The 17,118-nt window shown below is 36.7% G+C and overlaps 1 protein-coding gene across 2 annotated transcripts in view; it reads right to left on the bottom strand.

The window, feature by feature from the left end:
• The window catches only part of flt1 (fms related receptor tyrosine kinase 1), a 171,100-nt gene that overhangs the window by 72,008 nt on the left and 81,974 nt on the right, over positions 1–17,118 (bottom strand). For both annotated transcript variants that reach the window (XM_059964134.1, XM_059964133.1), the window contains exons 12-15: positions 15,731–15,839; positions 6,228–6,542; positions 3,040–3,186; positions 1,769–1,900 (exon numbers count right to left, since the gene is read on the bottom strand). In XM_059964134.1, the coding sequence (XP_059820117.1) occupies positions 1,769–1,900; positions 3,040–3,186; positions 6,228–6,542; positions 15,731–15,839 (703 nt within the window). The remainder of the gene's footprint in view (positions 1–1,768; positions 1,901–3,039; positions 3,187–6,227; positions 6,543–15,730; positions 15,840–17,118) is intronic.

Below are 17,118 nucleotides of genomic sequence, written 5' to 3'. Positions count from 1 at the left end.
GCAAAATAATCCATTCAGTCTGTGTTGGTGTGAATGCTCCATTTGAATCTTCAAAAAAAATTGAATAATTGAATTGAATAATTCAAAAAAAATTACATTTCAATCTCTTCCAGTAACCAATAGCAGAATAATTCAATTAAACTCTTAAATTCCACTTAAACTCTTTGCAGGCTTCCATCCAAGTACAGGGATTGATTCTAACCAATATTTCAATGACAAACTCTGCCATCTTCATCGGAGATGATGCCGAGGCATGTCTTGTCTGTGGTCTATATACCCCCATCAGCTATCTCTCATGATTGGTTAGTCCTCAACCAATCTGTTTTCCACTGTCCCACTTTGTTTCAATTGAATTCCAGTTTCTGACAATTCAGTGCTTTGCTCACTGTGGTTTAAAACATTCAGGCTTGGAGATGCCAGAAACAGCCGGGAGTGACAATTAAACAATTTCACTACTTCAACAAGTTAGAAACTACGCAGAATTTTAAGGCATTGACAATCATCTCGAATGTTTCAATGAAAATGAAGATTGGGGGATGCAATGTCAAAAGTATTATATCAAAACACCTAGGTGGGCAGTGGGCTATGAAGACAAGGAAATTGATGATGACACAACTGAACCTGAGCTACTGACTACACATGATGTCAGGAAATTTATTGTTGGAATATGACATTACCTAGTTTGTTATAGCCGTGGGTGGTAAATGCTCCCATTGGCTCGCATCTCAAACAGCCTCTGACATCCAAGCCAGTTCTTGGCCTTCATGTGTGGCTTAGCTACTAAGCCTGACAGAACTGCTTCTACTGACAGAAGAAGGAGCAAAGCCTGGTTACTGGCTCCTTAAAACCAGTCACTTTGGGCAGATGGGTGTATCATCCAGTTGGCAGCTCATCTGGGAGAAGGAAAACTGATCTCAAACCTCAACTGCCTTGTGACTATACCCACTCATGGGAAAGACTTCGGGAGTAAATTCCACGGAAAAGTCCCTAAGGCAGTCCTATGTTAAATTCAATGCTGACTGGCAAGTCCTGCGACACTGCTGGTGGCAAACAGTATCAGCCTTTGCCGTTCCTTTGGATGCTTCTGCTATGTAGAGAGAGGGAACCTACTACATGAGCTATAGCTTGCCTTGCACGCGTACAGCCCTGGCTTGCGTATCATGTAGACAGCTGGAATGCAACATCCATGGTTGATCCTAACCAACAGAAGGCAAGGAAGGCAAACGAGAAAATCTGCAGATGCTGGAAATCAGAGAAGCCCATACAAAATGCTGGAGGAACTCAGCAGGCCTGCTGAGTTCCTCCAGCATTTTGTGTGTGTGGCAAGGAAGGCATTCCATTATCTACACTCGGTGTCTGTGCTTTTTTTGTTTACTTACAGTCAATCAAAAGAACACGCCAGCATACGCCAGATGTACTCCTCAGTCGGTAAACATGATGAGCTAATACGCAGTTTTATAGTACAGTACTGTGGTAATATTGGTAGTGTTGTCATCTGATTTCTATTTTGCTTAAATAAATAATTTGTTCCTCAGTTAAACAATTGTTTGTCTTTTTTATACCTTTTAAAAATTTTCAAGAAACCAGATAATTGGAGCAGCCAAAATAGAGCCAAAATGTACTTGATCCAATTTGTCCCAATTAACTGGAATCCACTGTATTTCCATGATTAGTAACAAAATTTAAAATTAAGAATCCTAACTTTCAATTATTTCTTTGTGCATCATAAAATGATTTTAATATCCCTCTTCAATTTTCTGTAAGTTACCTCGAACAGTGATGTAAGCTGAAGTCTGTACAAAGCCTTTTCTGTTTGACGCTTGGCATCGATATAAACCTCCATCCTCTTCTTTGACTCTTTCAATAATTAATATTCTACTTCCTTGTCCCAGATTAATACCTTTGTACAAAATATGTGAGAAGGAATTAGAACTATACATTCCACACACATCCTTATCTTGTTTATAGTCAGATCCCATTTACTACAGCAATAAGTTGAACACCCGGACAACAAACTAATATTACGACACCTTGCATGATACAGATACACTGTGATAAAAGCCTAATCATCACTGGGAAAATAGACAACTTCCTGTTTAGTCTATACTTAACAAAATCGGGCAAATTATACTGAAATTAAATATAGCACTAGATTCAATTTGTTTTACTCATATATTGGGTGAAAATTAAATTTATAGTCTATCAAATTTTAGGCTGCTCTTTTTTTATTGAGCTTGCAGGTCAATATAATTAAAACAATAACGTTTATTATACTTATGTAAAAGAACATTATAAAAGAAAGCCATTAAAATGGTTTCAATAAAATATCAAACGTTATGGCTCATTCAGAGAAGGTTTGAATTTCTGGACCTCTTCAAAATATTTAAATATGTTAGTTAAAATACTTTTTCTAATCCACTCCTCTTTCTTGATTCTCAACCCAGTTCTTTCAAATGCAAGAATAAGATATGTAAAAAAAACTTTAGCTTGTCAACGGAAATTTTGGAAATCAGAGGTGACCCAGTAACCAATTTCCTCTCACTTGTGGGAAAATATCAAATGTTTACTTAATGCCTTCCCCTGATGGCAGAGCTGATACCAGGAGCTGTAGTATGGGAACCAAAGGGAGAAGTTCTCTTCCTAAAAGGTTTTGCATTTTTGTATACCAATGATTCTTCTATTATTTCAACTCAATTAGAATTATAAAATCATAAAGTAATCTCAATAGTATGGAGAAATAAAATTATCACTGTAAAATTACACAATACAGTCTACATCTTTATGTTGCTAAATGTTAGTAATGTCTCAGAAAACTAGTTTTTCTACATACGTAAATCTCTTCAAGTTCAGCATAACATCATGGGCCAAAGGATCTGTTTCTGGGCTTACTGTTCTACATTCTATAGCAACAAATACCCAGATAAATTTACTTTAACAGATCAAAGAAATAGGTAATTGCACAAAACATTGGGACTCTATTGACCAAGTGTAGTTTTAAGCTCATATTATGGACAAGTTCATTTCTTGTCAAAGTCGCACCTGATTCCATGTGTAACCTCTGATTGTTTTTGTACCATGTGATATGTGGCATTGGCCTTCCCTCTGCCAGACATTCCAATGTAATTGAACTACTGATGTTCACATCCTGGTTACTTAAGTTTTGAAGCAAGTATGGGGCTTGCTGAGCTGAAATCAAAGGAATTGTAATCTCAGAATCAAAATTAGAAATTGGAGATCATCATATAATATAGAGTAGTTTTTCTACAAATTATAACATACATGTCATAGTAATACAAGGAAAGTAGGATATTGTGTCTTGCATCCTGACTTCTTCGGGCTACATGTGATAAAATGCAACACTTAGAATTAAAATAAGAGCAGACAAGTCTTTCAATTACAAACTGAGGAGATTCTGCAGATGCTGGAAATCCAAAGAAACACGGACAAGATGCTGGAGGAACTCAGCAGGTCAGGCAGTATCTCTGGAGAGAAATATAAAGCTGACATTTCGGGCCAAGACCCTTCATCAGGACTGATAAGTGGTTTCAGCTTGAGATGTCTTTCGACTAGACACATAAGTACTAAATATTCACCATATAAATTTAATGAGAAAGAGTAGATGAAATTTTATAGTTTCTGAACTAAAAAGACTGTTGTTTGGCACAATAGTCTACGTACAATTTTTTACTTTGAATGAGTACACAAGAACAAGCAAGAACCAATATTTTTAAATAAATAAATTTTATCAAGCAACAGAATGCAATGACAATAATGAGAATATGTGTTTACTTAGGCAAGGTACCAGAGGCTGTAGAACTATGCTGAGAGCTAACATAATCAATAAAAAGAAAAATAAGGCACAGAAGTTTCATCTTTCTATTACTATCATTTTCAGTATTTGTAATGCAGTACTTGGGCCCATATACTTGGAAGCATTTACCCTAAAATAGTCACACTGGGAACACAACTAAAAATGTCCTATTCTTAGTTGAGAAACTCCCATAATTACTGTCCTCTGGTTTCTCCTTAAATGAGCAGATTCCCTGTGAACCTGGTATCCAGCAGGGGTGGAAGTGCCATTGTTTACTTTTCTACCCTCAACAAAAGCAATTCCCATGTGAAAGATAAGTTCAGTTTCAGGGCATTGTGCCACTTTTTCAAAGAGGAAGTCCGCTCAGGAGTTCACAAGCATGTTTGGATTTCGTCAGTTCAGTTCCACAAATGAGTAGCTATATTTTACGGGATGTGCTTTACTACGTGCCTTGAAGGCTTTCATTCACAACACTGCTCAAATCATGGAAAGTTTGTTTTTCTTCTCCACATTTTAAACATTGTGGTTCAGATATGGCCAATGAAAGAGATAAGTGGGACGTGATTTCCAGCACGTAATAATAAAAAATCATGCAGAACTGAACTTGGGCCAACTAATTGCCAATCTGTTAATTAATCTCCCCTCCTTTAATTGATGCAAAATAGAATAACATACTAATCATCTTGTCATGAAGCCAGCTGGCATAGTGCTACTCCACACACACATATGAAACAGCTATTCAAATCCTTTTCTGCTGAAGACTGCAGGCATTGTTTCATTAATAAAACAAACACACACTAACCAATGCTTGAATCATTTTTCAGAAGACATCCTTAACAGCGGATGCAATGCTTGCGTTCGTTAGCAAAATAACAAAAATTCACAGGATGAAACAAATGCAGACAATGCAGAAGCCAAGAGTTGTAGATGGGGGAGTCTATTTAGCAGCAAATAAACTTGAAGGAGTAGGTTGTTCTGAATTTGTTCTTAAGATCTAACATCATCTTCAAGCAATGTTTCACTGGATGTTGGGTTGCTGATTTGAAGAAGCAAAGGGGGAATCTGGTCTGCACTTCATTCCATCACCTTGATAATTGCAGAACCATTAATGCTTCATATAAAGTGCTCCCCACTGATGCTCTCAGTGATGCTCTACAAATGAATCTTGCATTTTTGGTAACCGTAGCATCAGTACAAGAAAATAAGAGTAATTCCAACATCAAACTACTTTGAAGGAAATATGTGGCAATTCATCCTGCAGCATTATGTCCCAGGCTTCACAAAATCTTGTATTATATTTGGAAACTCTTTTTTGCTAGTAAGACAAGCTGAAACCTCATACCAAAACCCAATCCACACACTGACATCCACTAAATCATTTTATTAGAATGAGGGATCATAAAACTCAATCATGACTGAGATAAGAAAAAGCCTCTTCATCCAGCAGGTTTTGAATCCCTGGAATTCTCCATTTGAAAGGACTGTGGAGGTTCTGTTGTTTCATTTTCAAAATGACAAACAATTGTTTTTAAATATTCAAGGAATTATGGGGGCATTTTTGCAGGAAAGTGGTACTGAGATAAAATATCACCCATTTTCTTATTGACTATTGGAAAAAGTACTCAAGCCTGAACGTTCACTGGAAAAAGTGCTCAGGTCTGAATGTCCTCTGAGAATAGGGCTCAGAGCTGAACGTCCACTGGAAAAAGTGCTCAGGTCTGAATGTCCTCTGAGAATAGGGCTCAGAGCTGAACGTTCACTGGAAAAAGTGCTCAGGTCTGAATGTCCTCTGAGAATAGGGCTCAGAGCTGAACGTCCACTGGGAAAAGTGCTCAGGGCTGAATGTCCTCTGGGGAAAGTACTCAGAGCTGAATGTCCACTGGGAAAAGTACTCAGAGCTGAATGTCCTCTGGGAATAGTGCTCAGAGCTGAATATCCACTGCAAAAGGTGCTAAGGGCTGAACGTCCACTGGAAAAGTGTTCAGGGCTGAGTGTCCTATTCCTATTTTTATTCACTGTTCTCAATTACATTAGGTACATTCCAAATTATATGAACCATGAAGAGTGCACATATAACTTAATAAATTAACGACTCTTTTACCATTTCCATGATGCAATAGATCTGTGAATAATGGAAGACAGGCCATTTACAGCAATAGTATTGTGCAGTAAGTAATCCACGAAAGAGTAGTCATAGGTTCAGACTTAGAACTGAATTATGTTGTACAAAAATACGAGAAAGTTTCCAGAATGTTCTTGCATAAAGTTTAAGTTCTTTGGGTTCAAGAATCATTTTAAGTAACAAACCTGGAAAAGGCGTGCAACAAGTGTTTATAATCACACTATAACTGTATTTAACTTCTGGTATTGTTTATATCCCACTTACAGTAGAAGAACTATATAATCTAATACTCACCTCTAATATAAATCTCCTGCTTCTGAATTGCCTCCTTCTGAGTAATAATATTTCTGGCTGTGCATTCATAAGTTCCGGACTGATTCTGAGACACATTTTTAATGGTAAAGTTCAGAGCAATTGAATATTCCTTGGTGGTAATTTCACTTATACTGCTGATATTATATGAGGTCTGATTGTCCTTACTCAGAAGACGGCAAGCAATGTTTGAATATAGAAATTTATTGGCTCGGCAGTAAAATGTGAGGTCATCACCTTCAGTTGGTGGCATGTTATGTCCTATGCCAATCTCAAATCCAAATTGGTTGTGCACATCTAATAAGACAATAAAAGTATGATCATTTATATTTTCAATTTCAACATTACAGAAAGCAATTCAAAGTCATAAGGCCGCTGCCTGAGTAACTAATGGATTAATTCATCTTGTAGTGCACCAGCAAATCATAGCAATCAGAAGATCTCTGAAGATACTCAGTTTGACCTTAACTAACAAATATCAGTCAGTGTAGTAACTGGAATAATGACAAATGGCCTTAGTGCCCTGAGCAATCAGAGACTTTCATTTAATTGGTAACATAAGAACATTAGAAATAGGAGCAGGAGTAGGTCATCTGGCCTTTGAGCCTGTTTCACCATTCATTAACATCATGACTGATCTGGATTCAGCTCCACCTACCTGTAGTTTCCCCATAATCCTTAATACCCTGTTATGAAAAAAATCTATTTAAAGGGGTTCCCAACCAGGGGTCCATGGACCCCTTGCTTAAAGTTAAAATTTGTACTGGTCCATGGCATAAAAAAGGTTGGGAACTCTTGATTTAACTGCATCTTAAATATATTTAATGAGGTAGCCTCTAGTGCTACATATGTTATTACAAAGTACACAGATGTCAGGTGTGTAAATCAAGGGAAAGGGGCAGAGATGGGAACAAGTTGAGATGTTTCCATTTATATAATATTTTAATAATCTTTACATAAACTCATGCAAAAACATTGAGAATCAGATTCCAGTTTATTAATATACAATATCTCGGTGAAATCTGTTATTTTGTGTCAATAGGACAGTACCAGATATAAAATAGTCTCTTTGGCAGATATCACAGAATTTAATTCAGCATTGAGAGACCAAAAAATTCACAAAGAAAGTGAAAATTGAACACAGGAGTGGGCTAACAAGAAACAAAGACAGACTAAAAGATTCATTTAGATGTGTAAAAAAATTAAAAAAATTAACAAGGATCCCTCACAGGCTAAGAAGGAAATATTACATCAGACCTCAAGGAAATGACAGAGAAATCACAAATACTTTGGGCTTGTCTTCCCAGAAGAAGACACAAAATGCTTTCAGAAATATGCAGAAGTTAGCACTACAGCGTAGTGCAAAAAATGTCGGAGAAATTATTGAAGAATGTTAAAAGATCTGCTTTATTAATCAAATGTCCATCAAAACATTGCAACACACAATGACATGTGCTGTTTCGCGTCAATAATCAACACATTCCAAGGATGTGGTGGAGGCAGTCCGTACGTGTTGCATGCTTCCAGAACCAACGTAGCATACCCACAACTTACTAACCTGTACATCACTGGAAACGGGGTGCCATGATGAAACACAAGCAATTGCAGGGAGGACATTCAACCTCCTTACAGACAGTGGTGGGAATTGAACCCCATTCTCTAGTGCTATAAAGTGTTGTGCTAACCGCTGCTCTACTGTGCCACCTATTTGGACCAAATGCTGATAAATAGTATACTAGATTCTATTGTAAGAAGGTTTGAGTATGTGTGAAGATGTCTGATTAAAATTGTAAAAGGTCGTGCAGTGTGTATCTGGAATGCTGTATACAGGGCTGACATCCATACCTGAAAAAGAATAAAGTTGTAATGAAGGGAAGCAAGGAAGATTTACCAAATTGGCTTCCAGAATGGGGAGTCTGTCCTGTCCAAAGAGACTAATGACAATGGATGTATACTCTTTTGAGTTTAGAAGGATGAGTAACATTTTAAGCTCAACAGATATGATGCAAGGATGGTATTTCCCTGCTTGGAGTGTTCTAATAAGGGATTAACCTTCAGACACAAAAATATTATATCAACTAGAAAATAGTTAATCTTTGGATTCTTTTATTTAAAGTATGTTGTGAAGCTCAGTTGCTGATAGAGTTCACCAAAATTGTGAATGTTAAAGAAATTAAGAGATGAGTGTTTAGTGCAAGAAAGCGATACTGAGGTAAAAGGTCTGCCATGATCTTCAGAATGGTAGAACACTTAGAAGATATCAAATGGCATTATGTTCCTTCTGATTTTTTTGTTCTTTGTCCATGTATAGAATTATATCCTTGTAAGAAATAAATGAGGTTAGAGGTAAATGAGGGTTAGGAGAGGTGGTGATGGTAGTGGTTGAGGAGTGGAAAGTGAGTAGGGTTTATTTGTTTTTCATTTCACATCCATCACAAGATCCTGCAATGAGAATTCATTGGAAAAAAGTGTTCTTGATTGAAGATCCCATGATTGAATTCTACACGTCAATGTATGCATGTTTGTTCATGTGCATTCACGTGTGCGCTTGTGCGTGTGTGTGTGCATGCGCGTGTGTATTTGTGTGTAAGCGCATATACGTCTGAGTTGGAGAAAGAGAGATGAAGCGGATTGTTGATACACGCTAGAGTAATATAATACAACTACAACTGAATCTTGATTTCTTTTTTACTGGTTTCCCAATTAATACTATGACTGGATCAGAATTTTGTTTACTTGGGAGTTTTGTAACCAGTAGTCAAAAATAACTAACATTTGAGCAATTGCTGCCATTTAATTGTTTAAACAGCAATTCATCTTAAACAGAAAATATATAACAAAAACAAATGAATTTGTGCAGAAATGATTAATTAGCTGAAGCAGAGTATGGCAGTGCTTTGACTGTATTATAACTGTAACTATACAAAATTTAATCATTTTTTGTAAAAATTGGGAGTTTGTATTGGTACAATCTGTTTAGAAGTGAAAGGGTTTAAGGTCAAGTGCAAAGACTTCTAATTCTGAACCAAAAATGTTTGTATTAGGTCAGATTTATTGGGGTTAGTTGCAATTTGGAATAGCTATATATACAGGAGTTGCACAACGCACTCATCATTCTAGTAGCAGACATGATAGGAGTTCAAGTACACGGTTACTTCATTTCCTATAGGTGTTCACTCCAATACATTTTCATAAGTTGCCCATCATCAACATATAATGAAAAATTTCAAGAACTGGATAAATTTTTAAACAATGTCAACTCCTTATCATGAAATGATGATGCTACTGAAGGCATGTATGTACATAAAAACATACATAAGTAATGAGAATCAAGCTGAGTCATACAAAGTAGTCAGGACCAAATTGTCTGGATTTTTAATCATGATCAGTATATATAGGCTACAATCCAAAATATTTTCAGGATAATCAGAAAGGACATTTAAACTTTTCAGAAGATAATCCTAAAATAATCAGTTTGCTCAAAATTTTGAATAAAACTGATATAAATGGCACATCTACTCAGTATAGGATATCAAAAACAATTTGATGAAAAGCACACCCCTTACTACTTGTACATTCTTCCCCCAAACTAACCAATGCACTTTGAAATAATTTAAAGGGGATTTATTTACTTAAGTGATTTGAAACTTCCTCTGAAAATAGCTCACAGGTTTCCTGATGGAAGATATTGTTTATCTTTGCTGAGCACCATCAGGAATCTCAAAACAAAATGCATTTAGTGACACTGGGAAATCTCAGAGATAAGACAGTCCTGTTCCTGTCTCACCCATAGTCATTACTAACACACCCACAGTCATGCTGTATGCCAGCAGAGACAGAGGATTGTAAACCAGAAAATGCGAATTTGTTCTTGTGTGCAACTCTCACTTTGAAACAGAATGATCAACAGCAGACACTGAGGACATAGTTACAGGATTTGGAATCTTTCCTAAATCTCAGCCTATATGCATTGTTTTTTTCAAATGCCCTGCAAATTGTAGGTCACACCCGACTGCAAGCTTCAAAGCACTGTAAAGAAGAGATACATGCAACCCAAATGTTTTTCTCTGATATTTTTCTCCTCCCTTTCCCAAAGTCCGGACTTTTTTTTTTGAGTTATGATGCTTTAGACATCGAGAGGTCTTTACAACTACACCATTCTCCTGGAATCTGAACGGTGGACTGGGTGGGGTGAACTTCCACTTCTCTGATCTTGGCACATACTGGGAACACATATTGGGAAATTGCATAAGCCAAGCTTACGATTTTCCACCCATAAATTTTAATGGAGGAAAACTGACATGCATCATTTCCTGCTATTTGCTTCCACCACGAGCCAGAAGTGGAAAATTCTACCTGTATGTCCTCATGCTACAACTGAGCTTGCAGCTGAACTTGAGTCAACCCTCAAGCCCTGCTCAAAGGAAATCCATGGACAATGATCAAAAGCAGCAATGAACATTTACTGATTCTTTCTATACTGTCCAAAATATGAACATGTAAGGAAAGTAAGAACTGAACCAGATCACAATATTGCTTAAACCTAATCTACTATTCAGTAAGATCAAGATTTGTCCTCTGCTTCAAGTCTGTATCTAGCCAATTTTCACACGTCCCGTTTACAAAAATCTATCAACTAATCGATTAATATTCTCAACCACTAAGCACCTTATAAAAGAAAATTCCAACCTATCTTCCAAGTAAAACAAAATTCTCCTCGTCACAGTGCTAACTGGCTGATTCTTACCCTGAGGTTATACACCCTTATCCAGGACCACTTCTGGAGTAACACCAACTAATTAGGATATGAAAGTCCTCTGTTCCTTAAGGCCTTGTCAAATGGGAAAAGGTTCTAAGGAACAAGTTGCTGTAACAGGTAATTATGAATTTTGAAAAAGTGGCATGCAAATCCACTCAGTCACAGTTTTGCGTACATGCTCCAAATCTTTCAGTCAGAAGTAGTTTTACATCTGATCACTTAATCTACATATGAATTTTGTACATTTGGTAAAATTACTTAATTGTTTTAAATTCTAGTGGGTTAAAAAAATCTTAGCCTACTTGATATCTCCATAGAGAACACCACTCAGCCTTAGAAATTCAATCTTAGATAAATCTTTGCTACCCTATTTCCAAGGTACTTATATCCAGACTAGGTGAAGAGTCTCAGCCTGGAACTTTGAAACAACCTTCAGTAGACACTGCCTGAGCCGTCAAATTCCTCTGGCAATTTGTTTTGTGCTCCAGGTTCTAGCCACTGCAGTTTGTTGTGTCTGCACTTATATCCTTCCTCACTTAGAAAAAACAAACTTCTACTAGGAATTTTTATGTGGTTTTCAAGTCCACTGCAATAAATGAAGATAAAGAAACTAAGATGGAGATCTGAAACAGAAACAGAAAATGCTGGAAACACTCAGAAGATCATGTGGCAACTGTGGAGACAAAAACAGGTTTTACTTTTTGGGTTGATTACCTTTCATCAGATCTGGGAAAACTGAAGTAAAGAATAAGGTTCAACATATTGTTTACCCTGCATTATTTCCTGCATGTTATCATGAACAGATTCTTCTGTACACCAATATTTACTTGCTTCTCACCATTTGAAAATATCATGTTGCTAATCTCTTTACCAAAAATAGCAATTGTATTTCAGATGTACACCAGCTGACACTTCCTTGCTCATTAATTTAAATGTCATTTGAAGGGAATCTTATTCACCAGAGACTAATGAGTACACTATTGGAGATGGTGGAGATAGAATCATGACAGCATGTAAGAGCTGTCTAAACAAGTACTTGAATCATCAGGACATTGAAGACTACTGGCCAAGTGCTGGAAGTAGGAAGTATACAATGGATGACTACTGGTCAGCATGGACATAGGTGAATGGTTTGTCCGTTAAAACAAAAGGCCTAATTTGCTTTGCCTTACTGGAGCAAATATGACTATTTTCTACTTGATAGATTAACATTCCTGATTAATGAAACCACCTTTTACTCTATATGTATATTGATGAAAGTGAAAGAACAAAATATTATTCTGAAATCACACTGAAAAGAGTATTTGTGCCTGCTAATGCATTTTATCTACATTGTCTGAGTGATCTAAGCATTACTAGTGAATCATAAGTCACTTCTTAACATATTATCCATATGTTTGTTACTCTGCTACTAAGCACCCATGACATTTCTCCTGTCCTGTGATACCAAGATGGACTTAACAAGGATGTCATTTATTACTCTATTTGAAAGCTCTCTGGAACAACAGAAATATACCTGCAGTGGCTATTAGTTAATTTATTTGTAATTAGAGATTGAAACTCAATGGTTCTCAAAAGCAAAATTTAAAGTATCTCAGCTTAACTGCCCATAAACATACTTTTTCTTTTAATATATGATAATCATAATCATGTTCTCTACTATTCATTGTATATAGGGATGTGCAAGGAATTATATATTGGGAATCACAGGACAAATTCCAGCTTTCCTTTACCAGGTCTCTACAGACTAGGTTCACGAGGTTATATGTAGGCAGAGCCAGTTAGCACACACAAAAATTGGCAATGCAGAGGAGGACCTGTCTGATCAGTACATTGACAGTTCAGAAGATCAGAGCTTTGGCAACCCTCTGTCCAAAAAACAGGCCCTGACTGCTTACATTGGAGTTTGTTTTGGGACTACTTTCAACTCCTAATTCAGTCTTCTGTTAGAGGAAGAAAAACCACACAGTGTGGAATCCAGTCCAACGTCACTCCAGCATACCCTCTGGTCAGGTCAATCAAGCACCAGTTAATAAAAACTGAGAAAAGATTACCTTCATAAAGAAGGAAAATGCATATGGAGCAGATTAATTTTCAGAGAACAGTAAATAATATTAAGAAGATAACTGATGGGTGACCTTATTTAAATTTAATTTAATAACATTTTTTCATGATTCCTTTCATCCTCCTGACTGTTACCCAGTTACCTGTGTCCTGCACCTTGGGTGTAATTGTCTCTCTGTATGTCCTGTCTATCACTGCCTCAGCCTCCTGAATGATCTGGAGTTCATCCAGTTCCTTAACACGGAGGGTTTAACAATGCACTTTTTGTTGTTAAGACCTCAGACAAAGTTGGGAAGCAAAAAAGTTGAGCATAGTGGGCCTAATGTTCTGTGTTGTGTATATTTCAATGTTAAGAACTATTGTAGGAAAAGGCAGATGAGTGCAGGGCATGGATCAACACATAGAATTATGGTATTGTAGCCACTAATAAGACTTGGTTGAAGCACGGGCAGGAATTTGACTTGAAATTTGATAGAGAGAAAGTAAAGTCTGACATTGCAATACTTCAGTGGAGGAAAGGAAATTACAGTGGTATGAGAGAGGAGCTGGCCAAAGTAAATTGGAAGGAGATGCTGGCAAGAGGGACAGCAGAGCAGCAATGGTGTGGGTTTCTGGGGAAAATGAGGAGGGTGCAGAACAGATGTATTCCAAACATAAAGAAATGCTCAGATGGCAAAATAGTACAACCATGGCTGGCAAGGGAAGTCAAAGCTACTGTAAAAGCAAAAGAAAGGGCATATAACAAAGCAAAAATTAGTGGGACGACAGAGAAGGAAATGTGAAAGCATGCTAGCAAACAATATCAAAATGAATAGTAAAAGCTTTTTCAAGTATGTAAAAAATAAAAGAGAGCTGAAACTGGATATAGGACCACTAGAAAAGGAGGTTGAAGAAATAATAATGGGGGACAAAGAGATGGCAGACGAACTAAGTGAGTATTTTGCATCTGCCATTAAGGGGACCAGCTGGAAAAATGGGCTGAAAAATGGCAGATAGAATTTAATGCAGACAAGAGTCTGCACTTTGGAAAGACTAACCAGGGTAGGTTTTACACAGTGATCAGTAGGGCACTGAGGATAGCAATAGAACAAAGGGATCTGGGGATACAGGTCCCTAATTCATTGAAAGTGGCATCACAGCTAGAACGGGTTGTTAAAAAAACTTTTGTAAATTTGCCTTCATAGGTCAAAGTATTGAGTACTGGAGTTGGGATGTTATGTTGAAGTTGTATAAGATGTTGGTGAAGCCTAATTTGGAGTATTGTGTGTAGCTTTGGCCACCTACCTACATGAAAGATGTAAATAAGATTGAAAGAGTACAATGAAAATTTATAAGTATGTTGCTGGTACTGAAGGACCTGGGTTGTAAGGAAAGATTGATTAGGCTGGAATTTTATTCTGTAGAACATAGAAGATTGAGGGGAGACTTGATAGAGGTATACAAAATTATGGGGGGTATAGATAGGGCAAACACAAACAGGCTTTTTCCTCTGAGATTGGGTGAGACTACAATTAGAGGTCATGGGTTTAGGGTGAATGGTGAAATGCTTAAGGGGAACGTAAGGGGAAGCTTCTTCACTCAGAGAGTGGTTAGGGTGTGATATGAGCCTTCAGGGCAAGCAGTGGATGTGATAATCGATTTCCACATTCAAAAGAAACTTGGATAGGTATATGGATGAGAGGGGAATGTAGGGCTGTTTTCCAGATGCAGATCAACGGGATTGCGCAGCCAAAAATGGTTCGGCATGGACTGGATGGGCCAAAGGGCCTGTTTCTGAGCTATAGTTTTCTATGATTCTTCAATTACTGTATGTTAAATTCTAATAAAATCCTATCAATATTCAGCAAAAAGTAAATGTGTTGTGAGTTCCTGAATTATTTGAAAAATAAGGAGAAATAATGCTTGAAGTAAAAACAATCAGAGATTGCAATCCCATTTCCTTCTCGTGGCTATATGTAATAGACATAACTTGAAACAAACCATCACACTCACTAATGTAAATGTCTTGTTCCTGTTTCAAATTAGAATTTTTTAAATTTCCTTCTAGATGTTTGGGAATGTGAATTATTGTTTTCCCATTGTAGAATTCATGATGAATAAATAAATTTCATCAATAAGCATTGGTAGGAATTGCACATGAGTTAGATGCTATAGGTCACCTGTCTTGCAGTCTGGACAGCAAAATTGGAAAGTACCTAATTTTTTTGTTGTTTTCTTTGCCAACTAAATTCCTAAACAAGTTCAAATTCAGATTTTCATCTGAATTTGACAGTTTTGCATAATGCATCCTCTGATGCCAAACCAAATACATTCTTTCCCTCAAAGTCACACGTGACTTTGCTTGTACTGTAACCTTCCTTTCTTTCCAACCAGTTTCTACCTAACTATGTCAGTACAAATAGCAGAGGTTTCAGATATTCTGTCTTTTCTTCCCTATATGCCATCACCTCCATATCCATGCTTATAAACATTTATAAACCTATATTTTTGGCCATTTTTGTCTACAAATTGTGTTCAGATCTCATTACTTCATCCCTTCCATTAAATTCCCAAGAGATGCTAACTCTATGAAGTCTTTAAATACTATTTAAATGCAAGCAATGCAAGTTACAAGCTTATCAAATGCACAGTCATATTGCTGTTTCAATCTCTTACCTCTTACCTGAAATATAAAAATTAATACTTTTTTCATCTTTACCAACTTTGTTAAAAGCCAAGCAACGATAAATTCCAGAAATGTTGGATTCAGCTACTACCAGAATACTGACAGTCTAAAAGAAAACAAAATGGAAAAAAGAACAATAATGAATATCCTATTCATTTTCTCATCAAATGGAACATTTCCTTTTGCAGTGGAACAGATACAATTATTCAATGGTCCGAGTTACTCATTGACATATAATTGTGAAATTGTTACATTTCAGTACGTTGAAAATACTTTATTCCAAAACAATGATATTGGTAGAATAACAGGAAAACTCTCCCGATGGGGCTGTTTAACATCTTTATAGTTCTGTTCCTGGCTTTGAATATGCAGACATATTTAGTTTGTGGTATACCCAGCTGAAGTAAAGACTGGTTTTCATAGAGTTGTTCCAGTTAAGAAGCAATTGTGATTTTTAGCAATGGTCCAAATTCTTATTATTCTGTAACTCTGACCACTTATGACAACTCCAGATAGTTTCAAATAATGCTATTCTAAAGTATACTACAAGTAACTTGATATTGTCTCATCTAATGATACTCATAATGGAACCTCTACAGTCACATTTGAACAACTTAATAGATACCCTGAAAATCACGGTAAATTTGCAGCATAAATAAGCCATCAAATAACTTTAATAAAAAAATGTTCTTGAAATGAAATAACTAATGATTATAAACTTGAGAACATCTGCAGATACTGGAAATCCAAAGCAAAACACACAAAATGCTGGAGGAACTCAGCAGGTCAGCAGCATCTTTGGGAAAGAATAAACAGTTGATGTTTCGAGCCAAGACCCTTCTTCAGGATGGTTATAAGCTGATCTTTGTTGTTTCAGTATAAACTGTTAATTTTAAAGTATCCTCTTGGACCTTGTTTTGTATCTTTTTTAAAACATCATTAGCTGTTCCAGGCACTCCTCCTCCCCACTATTCACCCCCCACTCCCCACCACAAATTCTCCTGCTTCACAATTATCAATGAAACACAAGAATCACAGAACAATTTTGTTGTCAGCTTTATCATAATGTTAAAGATTGTTGAAAACTGGATATCTTCCCCTGCTTCTATCATCAAAATGAAGAAAGTACAGAAAGAAAGTACTAATTGCATGAGTATTAACATCTCAGGCTGCCCCCAGCACCTTACAGACAATGTACTTTTGGAGAAGGCTCCCTGTAAAATTCTGGTCGTTCATTTGTCTGCAGCAAGATTCCATCAGAAACAATAAAATAGGTGCTCCGATTCTCTTTTACAGTTGTTCTTTGTGGGGTGACTGCAGACTTAGACATCAAAAGAACTTCCTTACGCTTCTAATAATTTTATGAGATCTGTTTATCAGTCTAA

The sequence above is a fragment of the Hypanus sabinus genome, chromosome 3, assembly GCF_030144855.1.
Source record: "Hypanus sabinus isolate sHypSab1 chromosome 3, sHypSab1.hap1, whole genome shotgun sequence".
Classification (NCBI taxonomy): domain Eukaryota; kingdom Metazoa; phylum Chordata; class Chondrichthyes; order Myliobatiformes; family Dasyatidae; genus Hypanus; species Hypanus sabinus.
This window is presented reverse-complemented; position numbering and strand designations above follow the sequence as displayed.